At 41.9% G+C, this 18,415-nt stretch overlaps 1 protein-coding gene across 6 annotated transcripts; it reads left to right on the top strand.

Annotated features, from left to right (window-relative positions):
- Positions 1 to 215: 215 nt before the first annotated feature.
- On the top strand, positions 216 to 18,149 carry PRELID3A (PRELI domain containing 3A). Of its 6 annotated transcripts, none has more exons than XM_068932133.1 (7): positions 216 to 398; positions 1,207 to 1,602; positions 5,867 to 6,035; positions 6,421 to 6,510; positions 7,285 to 7,355; positions 7,450 to 7,552; positions 12,612 to 18,149. In XM_068932133.1, the coding sequence occupies exons 2-7, from the start codon at positions 1,568 to 1,570 to the stop codon at positions 12,723 to 12,725; spliced, it is 582 nt and encodes a 193-aa protein (XP_068788234.1). In that variant the 5' UTR covers positions 216 to 398; positions 1,207 to 1,567; the 3' UTR covers positions 12,726 to 18,149. The 6 variants fall into 6 exon arrangements, 4 of the variants coding, with proteins under 4 accessions (XP_068788234.1, XP_009684339.1, XP_068788235.1 ...); XR_011139122.1 differs by lacking the exon at positions 1,207 to 1,602 and adding an exon at positions 9,398 to 9,745 and having other exon boundaries at positions 237 to 398; positions 12,612 to 12,719; XR_011139123.1 differs by lacking the exons at positions 216 to 398; positions 1,207 to 1,602 and adding exons at positions 2,345 to 2,502; positions 9,398 to 9,745 and having other exon boundaries at positions 12,612 to 12,719.
- Positions 18,150 to 18,415: the final 266 nt, after the last annotated feature.

The raw sequence follows: 18,415 nt of genomic DNA, 5'->3' as shown, positions 1-18,415 counted from the left end.
CTGAGCTCATCACGCCGCCGCGCGCCTTGCCCCTACGTCCGAAGGACCCCTGGCGGGCCCCGCCCCTCCCTCCGCGCGCCCGCATGGCCCCGCCCCTTCCCCAGGCCCCGCCCACCGCCCCCCTCCCCGCGGCCCGGGGCCGGGCGCGTTTGCTGAGTCAAGGTGACGCAGGCGGCGGGGGTGGGTGACGCGGCTTGGCACGGGTGACGTCATGGGGAAGGCGGGGCTCAGGTGGGGCCGGAGGTCACGGGCGTGTGCCTGCCGCGGGCAACTGAGTGCTGGGTTTGGTGGAGAAGGAGGAAGCTGCGGGACGAGGGAGAAAAATCCCCCTAAAAGGAAGAAATGCTGCAGTGCGAGCTTACCTTACATCACGTCCGGGAACCCACGCTTCGGCCAGGGTCGGTCAGGGTTCTGCTTTCTGGGTTTTTTTTTTAAATTCCTCCTGCTTGCCAGTAGTTCGGATATTGGCAAGCGCTTTTTCTTTTCTCTCTCCCCGTGCTCCCACGTAGAGTCTTGGATGGCTAGTGCAGGCTGAGCTCACAGCCACTGGAGAAACAGTCAGCCAGCCACAAGGCCTAAATCCATAGGAAGGCTGGGCTTCATTAATTGTGTTGAGCCTTCCTGATTTCTTTCAAAGCACGCATTTCACTTGTTGCAGGATTCAAACTGGAAAGGCTAAAGAACACACTTTAAAAGTGCCAGATTTAAGAAAGAATATATCTGTGTTGACAGGGAGTTCCTGCAAACCGTAAAGGTCTCATGGAAGAACGCGAAGGCAGTCTGTTTAAAAAATAGCACCTGCAGTTGAAGGTTTTTAGTATGGGAGGATTAAGTTTGCTTTCTGGATTTTGTTTGGGACAGGGCTCCAGCTGTCATCCCTTAAAGGTGGGAAGATTTCAACTAGTCTCCATGTCTGACATTTGCTTCAGTTGGAGCCATTCCTGCCATGGACAGTGAGAGATTATGTTGGCTTTTTCCAAGCCAGACCATCAACAGCAACCAATCTGCAAGGGCTTCAGTCCTTGTCCAAGAAAACCATTTTTCAGGCTACCCGTCCTGAGCTACTGCTGCAGAAATATCATGCTGGGGAGCGGGGAAAGAGCCAAAAAGGATATGAAAATCAGAGGGTTGCCACCTGTTCTGGTTTCCTCTGCTGTGGTGGTTAGTGATGCTGTGCTGAAGAGAGCTCTGCCATTTTCTCAACAGGTTTCTCTGCACTGGGCCTGGATGGAGTCGTCCTATGAGCTATAGCTGCTCTCACATTGACCTCAACAATGGCCACATTGAGCAGTTTTGGATATAGTGATACGGGAAGCTTTTTCTTCTGCTGTAAAAATGTTTTAATTCACCTACAAGGAGGTGAAAAGGCAGTGGTCATGTCAAAGATTTATTGATATTGTTGTTTATTGATAATAATACACAAAACCTTTTTAAGATAACAGACACAAAAACATTACCATGGACTTCAAATAGTATAAAATCTTACCAGCTTATTAGATAAGAAACTACAGGATGTATTCATAGAAGCTAGATCCCTTTGGGGAAACTTGAGAGAAAAAGAAGAGAGATGATATTTTTTTCAATTCTTCATTTTCTCTACAGGTAATATCTCCAAATACTTCATTAAACTGTCTTACCGATTTTTTTTTGCTTTGAAATAAGAGCAACATTAGCATATATTTTATCTGCTTGGTTAGAATGAAACGTTATTAGAAATAGCTCAGTTAAACATTATTACTTAGCTTATTCGTCTTAAAGGATGGGCAGCTTTTTCACTGACCTCTTTTTTGTCCTTGCATTGTCTGTAACAAAGTTCAACTTCCCACATAGCAAAGGTATGAGGAAGTGAGTGGCTACTCGCAAGCTTGTCCCCCTCCGCTTCTACTGTTAGTTTTTCTGCCAGCGTAATACGTTTTATTTCGAAATGTTCAAAGTCGACTAGAAAATCATTGCATTTGCTTGCTACAAAGGTGGACTAAGGGTCTGACATCATTTCACTGCTAGGCATAGCAACACATACAGCACAGTTGGCTCTATATTACATCAAAATTGTTAGCATGTTTACAACAAAACTCCAGCATAGTTAATTCCTAAAGCTCTGTGTGTTAAAAGCCGGGGTGGTCGGTCAGTTTGGGGCAACACAGAGCATCTTTTTGAGGGCTTGGCCTCAGTGTGGCTGCGGGAACCGAAGACATTAACGACAACGATGGAGGAGGCACAGACACCAGAGCTGATAGTAGGAGATGTGCGTGCCCAAAACACCCGCTGGGAGCCGGCTCCTCTCCTCGCAGCCCCCAGGCGGTGACGACGGGGGGGCGGGTCGCGCTGGGGGCTCCGCCCGGCGGCGGCGGCGGCCGGTACCGGCTGGCCGCGCCGCGCTCCGCCCCCTGCCCGTCTTCGCCGGCCGGCTCGTCGGAGCTCGGCTGCTGCCCGTCCCTGTGCCGGCCGGGAGCCGCGACCGAGGGCGGCCATGAAGATCTGGAGCTCGGAGCACGTATTCGGGTGAGCGGCGGCGGGGGGGGGGGAGGGGGGAGGCAGGCGGCGGTTTTCCCTTCCCAGCCCGCCGCCGCCGTCACGCGCTGCACGCGCGCGGGGTGTGTGTGGGGGGGGAGGGGGGAGTAGCGCGCGCCGCGCTCGTTACGTTACTGCCGTTTAACGGCCGCGGCGCGCGCTCCTCTCCTCGCGCCCCCCTTCCCCCCCCCCCCCCCCCCCCGCGCCCCGCAAGCCGTGAGGGCGGCGGGCTGGCGTCGAGCGGCTCGGCGGCCTGGGCCGACCTTGACGCCTCTGTGCTCCTCCGGCGGCCGGGGCAGCGCGGCCCCGGCGCCTCGGAGAGGGCAGGGCGGCGGCAGGAAATGCCCCAGGCCATGCCAGGCCAGCCCGAAGGAGGGAGCTCGGCGGCGATGCTCTACCGGTTACGCTGGCATAGCGCTTGCGTGAGTGTCGGGGGTGGAGAGGGGCGGTGTGGACCAGGCTTTTAGTGGAGCTGAGATCTCTTGGGTCCGGGAGGGTAAGCTGGAAATATGTCCCGCTGGTACGTGTGTCTGCCAGGGCTGCTGCGCTGCCTGAAGTGCAGACGTCTGTCAGGTCGTGCTTTTTTTCCTTTATAGTCAGACCTTGAGGTTATATGAGAGTTCCTCCTGTCTCTTTTTGATAGTGACATAGGTAGTGGGAGGTACCGTCCAACGAAGCAGATGTAAAACTGACAGCGCAACACAATTGCTTGAGATAAGATGTGTGTATTAAAAAAACTGACTTTCAAACTATAAAAAAAAAAAACCCAATCACCACTGATGCACTTGATGTCTTCAAAGAGGTATGAGCAGGGCAATTTGCATCTTAGCTTAGCTGTCAGGTGCACTCACAGAGATGGCTAGCAGACAAAATAATTAAGTGACAGCTGACTGAGTTTTTTTAACAGTCATCTTTTGCTGCACTAAACATTTTGAACACTCTTCTGATCATGCAATTCCAGTTTCATGTAACTGGGGAACAACAGGCCAATGTCTCTGCACATATGTAGTATTTGCTGAAACTATACTAGGCAGCTGATATGTAGGACACAGTAGTTTCAGTGGTGTTTCAGAATCATAACACCCCCCTTTGCTATTCTTACAGATTGGACAGTGTGGCATGTGTCCTATTCAAAAGGAAGCAAATAGGTAAAGACACCTAATGTTACTTTATGGTAGCATTATGATACTGTTACAAGCAAGGTAAGATGCTTGCCCGTGAGCCTAATTACCTAGGCTGAATAAACACAAGAGTTTAAAGGAGGGGTGAATTGAGAATGAAGTTAAGAGTTACTACTTAAAGTGGAGGAGATGAAAGAAGGACAGGTCCTGAAAGTTTTAAGCTCTTACTCAGTTTACTTTCTTTATCTTGAAATGGCCCATGGAAACATTGTTGCCAACCCCTGTTCTGCTTCACTAGGGTTCAACAACTTAAGGGCCTTTATCACAGATGGGAGGTTTCCATCCAAACCATCATCTAGCCTGGCTTTCACAGGTTAGTAGTAGAGTTTTTAAAATGCCACCGATAACCCATCTGATATAGGTCTCTTTAAAATCTCCAAACCTGATGAGTACACATAGTGATAGTTCTTGAAACATTTACAAAATACCCAATTGTGCAGTTTTATGCCTTTTTTTAGATACATTAACACAACTGAGTTAGTTATAGTGACATAAATATTAGGCATTCAACTTTAAGATTTGTCTAGTGTAACTAAATTAGAGCTTCTAATAAGGAAATGACAGGCAGAGGCTAATAAAGCCTGCTCACGTGTGGCATAACTTCTGAGTTTGAGATGGATTTCTGTCACCAGGGAGACACAAACTATGTTTTTATTTGTTTTTTTCTCAGAGGTCTGTGTTGTAAGGCTCTTAGTCTTATGCTGCAATGTGTACAGAAGTCGATAGTTCAGTTTGGGGGTTAATGGAACTTTATTGTGCATTGTTAGATCCCTCACTCTCTTGTAAACCCCCAAGGACACTTAACTGCAATTTGACCTTGTCAGTTTGTGTATCTCCAGTTGATTATGATGTATAGATTATGATATATAGTCAGATCATCCACTTCCTTGTTATCATCACTTCAATCAACTGGAGATAATGAGGAATGGTTCTCTATTCTCCTTCTGCAGTAGTAATTGAGGGCTCTATCTTTCTTGTTTGCACCGCTAAAGCTGAAAGACCTTTTCATACCATTCTTGTTACAGCAGAACTTATTTTTGCAAGCCTCTGTTTGTTCTTGCTTCGGGGTACTGTTATTAATACTCATCTACATTGATCTAATTTAAGACAAAAAGTAATTTTCTTGAAAATCAAATTCATTCACGGCACTAAGTGCAACTCTTCAGTACAAGTTGGCACACTTAAGCCTTCTTGAGATAGATACCACTAGTCGTGTTTTAAAGGTATTTTAAAAACCTTTCATTCCGGATGTATCAATGACTCTGATGAAAGAAATCATAGTTTAGAAACAAAATTCCTGTGTTGGGCCGAGTCCATGATTTATCTAGTCTCTACTAGGACTAGCTTTGGATATCTCAGAAGAAGATGTATGAGGTCCCACAACAAGAAGATGTGGACAGCCTGTTCTCCACTGCTCTGGTGCCAGTAGTTTGAGATTACCATGGGCTGTCACTGAGGCCGCAACTTGTTTAATAAAAACTATTTTGTATCGATAAGAAGAGTAGCCAGAACTGTAATTCATGCTAACAAGCTTGCTGGAAGCAGTCGTAAACGTGCCTCAGGGTTTAAAGCAGTTGAGTTAATGTGGCTTCTGAAAATCTATTTCTTTATTTTGAATTTTCTGGTTATTTATTTATGCTATAAGAACTCATTTGCCTCTGTTACTTCTTTTTTCCTTTGTTTGGTATACTTAGAATTATAGAAAAAATTAGGTAGGAGCAGACCTCTGTAGGTCATCTAGTCTAGCCTCTTTCTCAAAGCAGGGCTAACTTAAAAGTTAGATCAGGTTGCTTTTCCAGTTGAGTTCTAAAATAGATGGAAGTTCAACAGCCTGTGTGGACAGCCTGTTCCAGTGATTAACCACTCTGTCAATGTGTTTTTTTCCATATAGCAAATCAGAATTTTACTTGTAGCCATTTGTGACTGTTGCCTCTTGTCTTTTTCTGTTAGTTTTGGCGTTAATATTTCCTTTACTTTAACAAAAGATTTTGTTTTATATGTGTTTCAGTTCTTGCTTATTGTCTTTCCAAGCATTGCTGAATTCTGAAGGAACTCGTGGGAGCTACTAACCTGTACAGCACACGTAGTGTGCATGAGCTAGATCCCTGATTTAGCATCGACTGAATGCTTAAATACAAAATAGTTGAACATGTTGTCTCCTCTTCCTTTTCCAGGCACCCCTGGGATACAGTGATCAAAGCTGCTATGAGAAAGTATCCTAATCCAATGAATCCATGTGTGGTAGGAGTAGATGTCCTGGACAGAAGCCTTGACAATCAGGGGAGGTTGCATAGTCATCGTCTTCTCAGCACAGAGTGGGGACTACCAAGTATTGTAAAAGCGGTATGATTTTACAGTCTTATGGTTTGCTAACAATGTGGTGCATTTTTCTGTAATTGTCTGCAATTGCAGCTGAATTCAAAATAAAAGCTTAATTTATAGGAAATATTTGCCAGAAATATTACATAAGCTGTAATCAAAATACTTTGTAGCAGGAATATGTTATAGGCTTTAATATGCCTATGGTGTATATGTCTATATATGCATTTCAGACTGCTCTGTGTCATTTTATATAACTGATAGCACTTACCGCTATGTAGTCTTGCTACTGATAAAAGTGTTTTGGTGTCAGTTAATTACTGTGTGTTTATTTGGGGTCGCTAAGAACTTGAAACATATGGTTTTGATTTTTTTTTTTTTAATTGTAGTCTCTTTGTTTTGCTTTTAGATTTTAGGAACAAGTAGAACTCTGACTTACATTGAGGAACATTCTGTGGTAGATCCAGTGGAAAAAAAGATGGAGCTTTGCTCAACTAATGTGAGTGATAATTTAAGAAGTTTCTGGTAATTAGTTCTGGAGAATGGATGATCTGCGTCTCTCAGCTTTAAGAAATGTGTGTTTGCAACGTTCATCAGAAGGAGGCAATTTCTGCATGTGAAGGCACTCTCCCCAGTCTCCGACAGGAAACTTCAAATAGTTTTGGATGAAGCGCTTGTGATTCTGTTGTGAACATAAGATTGTTTCTTAGAATGCACATAAAACAAAAGACTTTGACTTTTAGTGAAATAACTTACTTTACGTTACACTGACACTTACAACCGAAGTTTTAATTTGAAACTGTTTTTCCCGATATGGAGAGAAAGTATTGTGCAAGATTTTGGTAATCTGTGAACTTCTAACTATACAATTTAAACTGGAGTTATCTGTAGGAGTGCTTTGTCTTTGTTCAAGAGACGCATCTTTCATGCATATTAATCTTCTGTACACTCAGAATAGTGTTGTGAGTAGTCTTGGTCTTGAAGAGCCTCTCTGACTTGCATGCCATAAATCAAATATGGTTCAGCTTTCAACGAAAACTAACAGAAAGCTGTTTGTGCTTTCTGTCATGAATAAGAACTTTGATTAGAATTAGATCTAGGATAGGGGAAGGTGTGTCACCCCTTATAGGTATTTTTATTGGCTGTGTTCTTCTATCTACACTGCTTTGTCTGTGACATTAAAATGAATACTGTACTACTGAGTAGCACTGTTGATAAAAGAACAATGAAAGGCGAAAGCTGAGGACTTCAAGTCTTTTATTTTCTTTTTAAGATTACTCTCACAAATTTGGTGTCTGTTGATGAGAGACTGGTTTACACGCCTCATCCTGAAAACCCTGAGAAGTAAGTAAGGATATTCCTGTGCTTTTTTGTCTGTAGGAGACAGAAGGTTAGTCCAATTCAGTTTAACTATTAAATTTTCTTTATTCTCTTACAGAACTGTGCTAACTCAAGAAGCAATTATTACCGTCAAAGGCATTAGCTTGAGCAGTTATTTGGAAAGTTTAATGGCAAACACAATATCTTCTAATGCCAGAAAGGTACATCATCTTTATTCTGTTCTCCTTTTTTTTGTTATTGAATTAGTAATTCTCAAGCATGCGTGCTGAATATTATATTTAATTTCACTAAGCTTTGTGCACAGAATTTCAGTTGACATTTTGTGGGGCCTCAGCAAGTGGACTGTAATTTACCAAAGCATGCAAAAATGTCACTGTTAAATCTTTGTTTTTTCTAGAATTATACATCAGAACAAGCAAACCCCTAAGTGTATGCAATAGTTACTTTTTTTTTTCTCCCCAAAGCACCTTTTTTAAACAGTCACCTCACATTACCGGAAGTTGAAAGGCTGGTAGTGAGGATAACTTCTCTTTCAGCCTTTATAATCTGGCTTTAGCAGTTAATGCTAGCATATTCTCTGTGCTTCTGTGTCAGTTGCTCCCGTTCTTATCTGTTATCGAGTTGTCTCCTGGCCCTTGGCTTGAAGTAGTGTAAGCAGGGGCATATTCTCTGAAGAGATGAAACTATTCTGGCTTTTGTAGGTAACGCTATCCCCGCTCCTCTGTCTTGCGCTTACTTTTTCTATATGGCTTGCAGCCATAGAGCTGTGCTTAAGCACAGGCAGATCTATGGGAGTGCTTGTCACTGACTCTTGGGCACTTTTTCTGGGAAGGAAGGAAGGGAAAAAATGCAGTTGCTGCAGAAGCATAGGTGTCACTGCCTAATACCAGGACGAGTACGAGTGAAATTTGAGCCTATGTTCTGCATTGCTGGAGAGGTTCAGTGTGTCAGAGCCTGGGTATAAGGACAGAAGGAATGAACCTGGGGAGAGAGGAGGCTGATCTGGATGGAGTGAACAAACAGAAGAGGGAATCCGGCCTGGGTAACTACTACTAAGCCTGCAAGGCTGTCCTTTGGCCTGCTCTTTGTCCCTGGGAAAGGTGTTGCTTGACCAAGGAAATGTAACCCAACTAGATAGGCAGCACTGACCAACTAGATCAGAGGGAAGAAAGACCCTTTCCTCCCTTCCACATGCCTCTTCAAAAAGGAGAGGGAAAATAGGTTAAAAAAGTAGGGGGATGGGAAAGGAGGAATAGGTAAATTCTAGGCATTGAAGAGTAACAGTAGGTAGCTGAGCGCTGTCTGCGTTTGTTTGAAAGTCATCAATGGAAGCTGCTTCACATAGATTTTTAATGGGTAACTGGATGAGAAGGGAGTTGTAATTTATGTGGGGCGTATACTCTCGTCTGGCAACAGGACTCCAAACCGTGGCTCGTGACCAAGGTCAGCCTGACTTGGAGTCAAGGTAGCTAAGTACTAGCTCATTGGAATGGCCAGATAACTGGGCATGCTTAGAAGTGCGCGTTGAATTTTTCTCCTGGCATTTGTCAAATTCACGTCTCTGAGGAACCCAGAGAAAGAGTATAAATATTGTTATTCTCTTGGTACCTGTTCAGGTCTCACCCTTGTGAGAACTGCATTTTTAAAGATTCCTCTTCTGTCCTGCCATTTTCAGATAACACACTGACTCACCAGCTTATAGTCAAAAAGGACCTTTGTGTCCTGTCAGTTTCACTGAGGAGTCTATTCAAAGATGTTAAATTTGGCAGGAATTTTTACTTGCTGTTACTAGCCCTATCTTTACCCACTTACCTACTGTGCTTTTACTAGCTCTTCTAGAATGCTATGCTGTGCTTCTGTGTTCTTAGCACCCTTCTTAGACTTCATAAAAGTTGCTAGAAAATGTTTTTTCATTAAGAAGAAATAGGAGGCAAACAGTGAGATTTTGCTCTGAGGTTTAGAGATGGCAGATGATACCTTATTATTGTAATGATGATGGAAAAGTCATTTGCCATGTGTTGTACATCTTTTCTGTGTTACTCCAGGGGTGGGATGCTATTGAGTGGATAATTCAAAATTCTGAAAGCGCTCTAAGCTAGCAGTTCTCCACATCTACAGTTTATACTAACTAGTGGTAATGCCAGCATTATTCTTCTTGGTACAGCATTTCAGCTTTCTAGCAAATGTGTGTGCATGGGCTGTTGTGATGTAACCTTCATAAATTAAACTGCATGTATATTTTATATACATTACATACAGGAATGGCAAACATCTTCATTACACTGAAGTTGTAGAGAGTGGGTCAGGCCTAGAATGGATCAGTTAACCCAGGCTTATGTCACTGAAAGGACAACTTGCTGCAGCCATGTCTTATGCCACGGTATTGCTTATTGGTATGACAATGGAATGGTTACTGCAGATAACTAGGCATGTGAATAAGTCCCTATACCAAGTGTTTGCTCTGATCTTGGTTTCTGTGGTTTCACTGTGTAAAAGGAACACCTGAAGGAATTAATGAATTGATTAGTCACTGGAACTGGCATTATCAAAATGAAACAGAATTGTACCCTTAGGATATAAAATTGATTTCTCAAAACGGATTGCCTAACAAGGGTAATCTTTTGCATAGTGAAGTTATATTTGCTTTTCTTACGCCTGAGGAGTATTGCTGCCCTTCTGTCAACTTCTGTGGAAATCTGTACAAAGCTTGAAGCTGTGAGAATGCCAGACTTTTCTGGGTGTTTTGTAGTCATAGTCATTTCAGTAATGACATGTCCTTTAAGCAATGTGACTATGACGAACTCTGACTTCAAGCCTTGAGAGAGCTAAGTGCAGTTGCCTCTGTGGTACCTCTGTGCTGATTGTTTTCCTTCCACTAGTCAACCTAGCCTGTCTCTGTCATTCCTGTATTGGCATATACTTCAACTAATAAGATTGCTTAAAAAAAATCCATCATGCTGCTTCTCTTAATTAAGAATGTAGGGTTTTTCCAGACTTGTTTATTTTGAGATCAGCATACGTGGTGAGTGTTTGCTGTTAAGTTTTCATTCCACTAAACTTCCATGGCTGTCTTTCTAGAAAACCTCAGCTACAGAAGCTCAGCATTTATCAGTTACCTAGGCTCTGTCAACAAATCTCCACGTGCACTGTTTGGTCTATTAAACACACATCATACTGCTAACACATGCAATAAAGACTAATGTAATATGCATGCTTCGTTATGAATGTGCTTGCTTAATGAGTGCTAGAAATTATTGTACACTATGAAACTTTATAGACCAATCCTCTGTCAGATTTTTTTTTTTTCAAGCTGGGTAGTTCTATGATACCTGGAGGCTTTGCATCTCTTTAAGATTTGTAACTTAAATTCCCATGCAAGATACTACTACACTTTCTTGCCCATATCGTGGGTTTATTCTTAGCTGCAAAATATAGCATATGCAGGACTAAGGAAACGTATGCAGACCTATGTAATCTTAAGAGCAGAAGGAAGTATCTTGGTAGTCTAGTTTGAAAGTCGCAGTTCTGTTGTTATTGTTGTTGATGAATACATCAGCTAAAACACTGTGACCTGGTTGTTTCATAGTCAGAGCCTGAAAAGATTCTCAGTGATTTTCTACTGAGCATTTTCTACGTCAAAGATATTTGACTGTCTGACAAGCCTGATCTTCTTTGCTTGATAAGATAAATATAACGTCTAAGTTGTTCCTGTCTTACTGAGTTCTCTGTGCATGTGTTACCTAAGAGGACATTTCAGCCTGACTTTTAAATATCCAAATGCGTGCTTATTGAAATATGATTCCTCCTCCCTCTCCCTACTTTGTACTTTGAAGAGTACTCTACTCAACTAATTCTTGACTACTTACAACTTGTTGCCATGCAGTAGCCTACACTTGTCTGGGTGCTTTTATGCGTGCTTCACTACTGTTCCCAAGTCTTGCACAGGGCCTAGAGATGATGAAATCTGAGGAAGTTATGACCTGCTGAAACATGGTCAATTTGGTGCTCAAATGGAAAGCACTCAAAAATTGAATCATACTCTGATAAGGGTTATTTTTTTTTCCAGAAACCCAGACTTAACAATGCTTGCAACAAAGATAGTGTATCAGAGTTCAGAATAAAACTGTGACTGTGGGGCTTTCCCCCACCCTTTGCCTCAGTCTCTGCAGAGGACTTGAACACTGATGCTTGCTTTTCTAAAAAATTCAGACTCTTGAGGCTCAGACCCTTTATCTCCAAAACTCCTCTGGACTAGGCTAAAGCCGTGTGGCTCCCAGTTACTGCTCTCCGCTGTTTGTACTTCTTGTTCTTATTCGGATAATAGTGATGAATGTCTCTGGCTTCTCCTTAGATGAGAAAAGGTCGGTGTTTTCCTGGTCTCGTAACATCTGCTTGTTTTGGCAAAAGCTGTCATGCTGAGAATGTGAAGCTCTGAAATTTTGCACTTTAACTTAGTTAAGGTGTATCTGTTTATATCTTTGGCTTAATTATGGGGCTGCACACTCATCTTGTGGACACTGTGGCATGGCCGGCTGCAGGGCCTTCATAAGGCAAAATGTTTTCTAAGTGCTAATTTAGCTGGATTTGACTGCTTTTACTGAAGTGTTGGCTTTCAGTACCTTTAGCTTTGAGATGCTCCCTACCCATTCTGAGAACTGGATAAAGCAAGATCATGCCTTGATGTAAAAGGCGCGATTGTAGTCTTTCAGTTAGTTTCTGGTTTACATGCTGAAAAGTTGCTGTGCATAAATATAGAACTCAATGTGATTCTGTCTTTGTAATCTCTTACTAGAGATCAAACACCTTAGTTGCTGTCTCTAGGAGCACCTGGAAGACTTGCTTGCTTTCCTCTGGATCATTCTCTCAAACTGCCTGTAACTCTGTTAAAGGTTCTGAGAACAGTAGCTAGATTTTTTCCGTAAATTTGCTGTTGGGATGGCAGGGGCAGTAAACTGTACAAACAGCAATGCTCCTACATAACAGAACTTAGCTGCTGAATTAGGCTTTTTGCATAGGTGCTCTATTGGTAGCTCACACCAACACTGTATTAAGTTCTTGCATGTGGGTTATGCAAATGTCTGCAGTGAAGTTTCAGTAAGAAGATACTAAAAAGTTATTTGTATAATCCTATTTCAAACTATGCAGGATATGGAAATAATTTTAAAACAAATCTCATGTCTGACAGAGGAAAAGCTATAGGAACGTGAATAGTGGCATTGTGTCTGTTCTGATCCTAAATTACAGTATTTCTCCTGGCAGGGTCGAGATGCCCTGGAATGGGTGATCAGCAAATTAAACACAGAATTGGAGGAGCTGAAGTCAACGCGCGAAACCATGAAATCAGCCATGGCAGCAGCATCAACGGAAAACTGAAGCCAAAAACTACCTAGTAACTGAGAGAAAAGTCTTATTCTGGGAACTTTTTTTGTGGAACACCCTTCCAAGGTTGATCTGTGCAGGTTTTATATGTTTATAAGAATATTCGATCAGAGGGAAAATCTAGGAAAAGTACTCTTAGCTCTTGTCTCCACAGCAGCTCTTGTGGCCTACTGAATATGACCTCCTGCAAATGCTCTTTTTGTTTAAACAACCTCCTTTAAACATTGGAAACAAAACATTTAACGCGTTTGAAACTTCCCAAAATGTGCCTTCTAACAAAGGTAGAGAATATATTTCTTATTTTACACCATCTTAGCTTTTTGTACTCTAACTTTAAAAGAACGCATGTGTGTTAATTAAGGGTTTTTCATAAGAGCATTTGTTCTATGAAGGTCTGATAGGTACTAAAGCACTGAATTTTTTCTGTTTTGTAACCTCTTATGACCGTTCAAAGGGAACTATGTGAGTGGGAATGTGATACTACGGAAAAAGATATCTAGAGGATCATCCTGAAAAGCTAAAACTTGTGTGGTACTAACTCTTCTTAGGTGTTTAACTGCGCTGTCTGAACAAGACCCGCAGATACTTTACCTCTTGGATGTTTGTATCCAAACATAGATAAAGTTTCTATTGATATTAATGGTCTAAACCAGTTGCTTTTTGTAGGGAGAAGAGTATAATTTATTGTCCTATTTATTGACTTGCTGTAGTTCCTCTCCTCGCTACCAGAAGAGCAGTGGTACTTCCTGGAAGGTGCTGGGAAATAGTTCTTTTATTTATTTCTAAGAAGGCTTTTGTAGGCTACTTAAACGAAGAGACTGTACTGTTCCACTGGTCCTTGCTTTTGACATTATGTCTTAACTGAGGAAGGGACTCTGATGCAACGAGTAGAAGAGCTCAAATGAGAAGTAAGCAAGAAACTTGAAATCCAAAGGGTAGCATCTCATAAACGGGTACTACTTCTTCTCTAAAAGAAGACGACAAAAGTAGAAGGAAAAACAAATGGACTCTCCTTTTCTAGTGGTTTCCACAAACTACTGACTACTGGTTTAACTTATTTTTTTTTAACACTTTGCCATATTGGCACAAAATATTTTTAGGATCATTTTAAATATTTCTCGTTATGCGGAAAAATAGTCTAGTAACTGCAGAAATTGCTTTCTTAAAACATACATAAATGCAGATTAATAACGGAGGATTAGCCTTTGTTTGAAGTTCACAAAAACTTTCTTTTTTGGTCCAGGCTTAGTATACATGTTTAATGCAGCCCTCTGTTAGGGCGTTTTAACTTATTTTTTTTGTGTGCGTAGACGCTGCAATAAATGTTGCAAGGATGTTTACTGGTGCCAGTGGCAACTATGTATTTAGGAAGCTGTTAAAGAGCACCAGCAAATTCTGTAAAAAGTAGAAGAGTAGAATGTTGGTCGCTCTGTTTTGAGCTCATAACTTAAAATGTCTGTAGCTTAAGGGAAATTGCAGAGTCCATGTTTTCTAGCTTGAAAGTGAACATTAATTTAGGTGCAACTGTAGTCTAGCTGAATTACGTGATCCTAATGAATAAACTTAATTTAAAAAATATTAATCAAAAGCAATTAACTGGGAAGCTAATATTTACATTGCTCTTTTAATATGGACCTAAAGCCTTTATTGTTTTGGAACAGAAACTTACAGCTTTAGGGTGTGGTAGCAGCTCCTCTTGTGGAAGATGTGCTGTATAGCTTTGGTGCGAGTCAATTGTCATGCTTTTCCAATGAATGATGCTAATCCCTGGATAAAGAACGCAGAGGAGTGTTATAGCTTGTTGTGACATCCTGTTAGAAAGGGGAAGGCAGCTACTGCAGAACTGCACAAACAACAGGAGATGAGTGTGTGTGTGTGTGTGTGTGTAAACCTGTACTACAGCATTTCCATATATGCCTGTTGCAGGTGATGGAAACTTGACTGCGAAGGGGTAGAAAAGTCTTATGATACATTCATATATTGCTTCAGTTCAGTACAAGAATTGTCTAAAGCCATTCTTACACTGGATTTGAAATAATTGCTTAGTGTTATGTTAAAGTTGACTAATTTACCTACAGCAACTTCCAGTGCTGGCTGGTGTTTCAGAAAAGTCACTGCAGGCTCCTGTTTTCTGTCCAGAGGCAGCTTTGTCTGCCACACCTTAGTCAGTACGAGTTATGCATTAATTTTCTAGATGACTTTCTTGACGCTTTTTTGTCCTCCACAAATTCATAGATGCCTGTGTTAACACCTCTCTTTTCTGATTTCATTCCCCACTGTCGGTTTTAGGCTGCTTTCTCTCTGTTTCACGCTACTCAAGAAAGAGCTAGACAGCTAGGGCGCATAGTTGTCTGCTCTCTCTGCTGCTTCACTTGCCACCGATCAGCACCCTGCCTGCTTATGCTCTGTCCTCTTCTGCTTTTCTCTGGGCTACATGGGAGAGGGGAGGCAGGGAAGAGGGAGAATTTCTTCCAAAGGCCTGGCCAGGCACCCAGCTGTCTCGCTCTGCTGCCAGAACAGTGCTGCTGTTTCCCACCTTTTTGCTTCTGGGCTAGGTATAACACCCGTTCCTCTGGGCTTATTGATCTTCTTGTGATGGGTAGTTTTACATGTGTGTTTGTAGGACCATGCAGTCAGTGATCACATTTAGACCCAGTAGACTTTGCTTCAGTGTTTAGCAGATGAAGTGGTATGCAATTTGCTGTAAGCTTCCCTGGAGACTTTCACTCTTCTGCCTGCTGCTCATCTGATTTCAATGCAGGTGTCCCACTCTTCCTCTCCCTTGACTATGAGAGCCCTATCTGTGGGATCCAATGGTATGTACAGCCCTGCTGTACATAGATTGCCTTAAAAATTGTGCTATCTGCCACAGTGTTACAGTCTGAGGCGTTGGGCAAAAAACCTGTGGAATTGCATACCTTGGTCCTATACACTAATCCTTCCCCAGAGAAACCCTTTTCCCTATCTTTTCTTTATTTACTGGTAATGGCTACAACATGTTTCTGAAGTCAGTTTTAAGTCATTTGTGCACTGATTGAGCTGTTTGTTAAAGACACGGAGCCAGCAGTGATGAAAAATGCTAGACTGCTTGTGGAGATAGCCTTCAGTTTGGTGCAGCAACAGCCTAGTACATAGGAGGAAAAAAGTTGATAAAGCAGGAATGGTGTTAAGTCAGTGCTCGTTAATTTGGAAGGATCTTGAAATGCTGGGGAAAAAGCAGAAGAGTTCAGCACTGATAGTCATACTGATTAGCAGGTAACAAGTGCAGTTTTGAATAAGAATCCTGTGGTTTAAGAGTTGAAAATAGGAAAGTAGCAATTGGTGTGTTTAGGGGGGGGAATTCACTGTCATTGCTCAAGCCCCTGAAGCCTGCAGCTCAGTGTTGCTCAACCATTAGGTTACAATTCAAAGGAAAGGAGTTTGTGGTGGGGAGGAGACGTGTGTTGGGAGATGGTTGAGTTTTAAGCATTTATTGCTAGCATATTGCATCAGAAGGGTGACCGCTGGCCCTGCCCCATAACTACAGCTGGTTCTTGCGCTGCTGCTGCAGAAGAGGTAGCCTTTCAGGCTGCTGATTTGTGACTGCAGGGGAAAAGATGAAGGAAGGCGGTGACAGGTCCAGGAGCTTAGAAAACTGGGCATGTTAGCTCTTAGCCTTGAAGGATTTTAGGATGCTGAAGTTAACAAAATTGAGGTTAACTCTGGTTTATGGCTGGCGTCTATATATTTTTTCTTGCTAGTGCAGAAAGGCTGTTGTTAGCAACGAAAGTCGTTCGCTTAAAACTGTATAGTAAAACGGCCTTGTGTCTAATCTGTAACTGTCTTGCATAGACTGCTTTTTCTTTCTAACTTACCTTTGCTCCAGCATCAATCTTGCATGCCCCCACCCTGCCATGCTTCCTTCTGCCATCATGTCAGCAGGCCCAATGGTGAAAGATTCCTATTTGCAGGGAAATTGAGAAATTCTAGCATAAGTTATAGTATTCTCAAAAGACCTGCTTGGCACAAGTAAAGAAACTGAACTGCACGCTTGAAGTATCAAACATTTATGTATTTGATGCTGTAAAGTAGCACTGAGTAAGATGAACTCAAACAGTAACATTCCTTGACCTGACAATTTTCATTTAAATCTTTAGGTGGAGCAATTTTTCCTATTCTTGCATCTTCTTAGATTGTAAGCTCTGAAGGCCAGGAATCTATAAAGTGTCTGGGTACACTGTGGTGCTATCTAAATAAATTAAATGTTCAGTTTTTTTTTTAAAAAAAACAAACTTGTGTAACTCCTGTAATATAAAATGGACTGTTGGTTTTACAGAAGTCTTAAAAATATATTTTTCAGAGTTAGTCTGTGCTGGGTAAGCAGTAGGACAAAATAATAGGCTTCCTAGAACTTGCTGTAAGCCGCAAATTACACTGTTCAAAAGCTGTGTAGTTGTTCTTTGTGTCTCAGTGTGTATCTCCCTTTGGATCTGGCACCTGGTGTATTTTGCAGTGAAACGAGAAAGAGTCATCTAAAATGATTAGTCTTGATCTGTAAACGAGAGCTGGCTTTTTCTCACAAATGATCTTTCCCTCTGTATTCTCCCTCAATGAACACTACTTACCACAGGTCAGAATTCAATACATAAGTTATCAGCCTTTTAATTGCAGCCCTAGGAGAAAGGACATGCTTTCACTATGGATTCATTCACAGAACAAGGCTTTTTTGTGAAGCAGACCTGTCCTCTTAATTCTTCCACAGTTAAGGTTTCAGATATGCTGCTTTTTTTTTTTTTTTTTGGTAAAGTAAAATCATCGGTAAGGATTTTTAATTTGGGGCCCTGCTGGTTCAATACTTACCTGTCTTTACCTTTGTACAACTTTTTAAAACTAGTAAAAATTTGTAGCAGGTAAGATTCAGTTCTACAAAGAAATGCAGGACTAGATAGACTTGACACCATGAGCTGTGCTCTGTAGCAAATAATGCTAACCATCTTTTCAATTAGATCAAGAAAACAAGACCAGTGAAATGCTATTTTAAATAAATTTTTTATTAGTAATGCTTAAACAAGAAACTGCATTTCAGTACCATGTAATATGAAAACAAGCAGAAGAAAATTCTATTGCCTTTCTCGATTATAACTGAAGGAGCTGGTATACCTGAAGCCACAGAGAAACAACATGCGCGTTGACAGCACAGAAGCGCAAGGTCTTGAAGTTCAAAGGGGAAAGGCTCGTACTTCGTCCCTGTTCATGTCCAAAAAATGCATCTCATTTGATTATTATTTTTTTTTAAAGGGGATGGGGGCAGACCAGCTTTAATAGCCATACGGCTCAGATAATACTCATTTTATGTATTGCATCTTTGTTTCAATTCCAAGTTCACAGGTTATGTAACTACCAAGCTCTTCAAATAAAAACGTGCTGTTTTAAACTCGGGCCTTGGCCTCTAGTACTGCTGTAAGCTGGGCCGTGAGAATGTGTCCTCTGTATATAGGCACATCAAATTAATTGGATGATTTGGAATCCAAATTTCTGCTGGAAGTTATGTCAGTTTGGGACCATGTCCATTAACTCTAGATTTAGCACTCCTTAAAATTCAACTTAACCCCCACTGCTATTTGTTGGCATACAGCACAGTGTGATGTGACAAGGGCAATTCCTAGCCTGTCCTGTAAAAGCCAAGGTGTTGCAGGCTCCACGTT

The sequence above is a fragment of the Struthio camelus genome, chromosome 2 (assembly GCF_040807025.1).
Source record: "Struthio camelus isolate bStrCam1 chromosome 2, bStrCam1.hap1, whole genome shotgun sequence".
NCBI lineage: Eukaryota > Metazoa > Chordata > Aves > Struthioniformes > Struthionidae > Struthio > Struthio camelus.
This window is presented reverse-complemented; position numbering and strand designations above follow the sequence as displayed.

What these genes read in the sequence shown, in the direction of transcription:
- PRELID3A (XM_009686044.2), top strand. Translation starts at nt 343, where the DNA reads ATGCTGCAGTGCGAGCTTACCTTACATCACGTCCGGGAACCCACGCTT. An exon ending in GAACCCACGCTTCGGCCAGG is followed by an intron (nt 399 to 5,866) that starts GTCGGTCAGGGT and finishes TTCCTTTTCCAG; the next exon opens with GCACCCCTGGGATACAGTGA. An exon ending in TATCTTCTAATGCCAGAAAG is followed by an intron (nt 7,553 to 12,611) that starts GTACATCATCTT and finishes TTCTCCTGGCAG; the next exon opens with GGTCGAGATGCCCTGGAATG.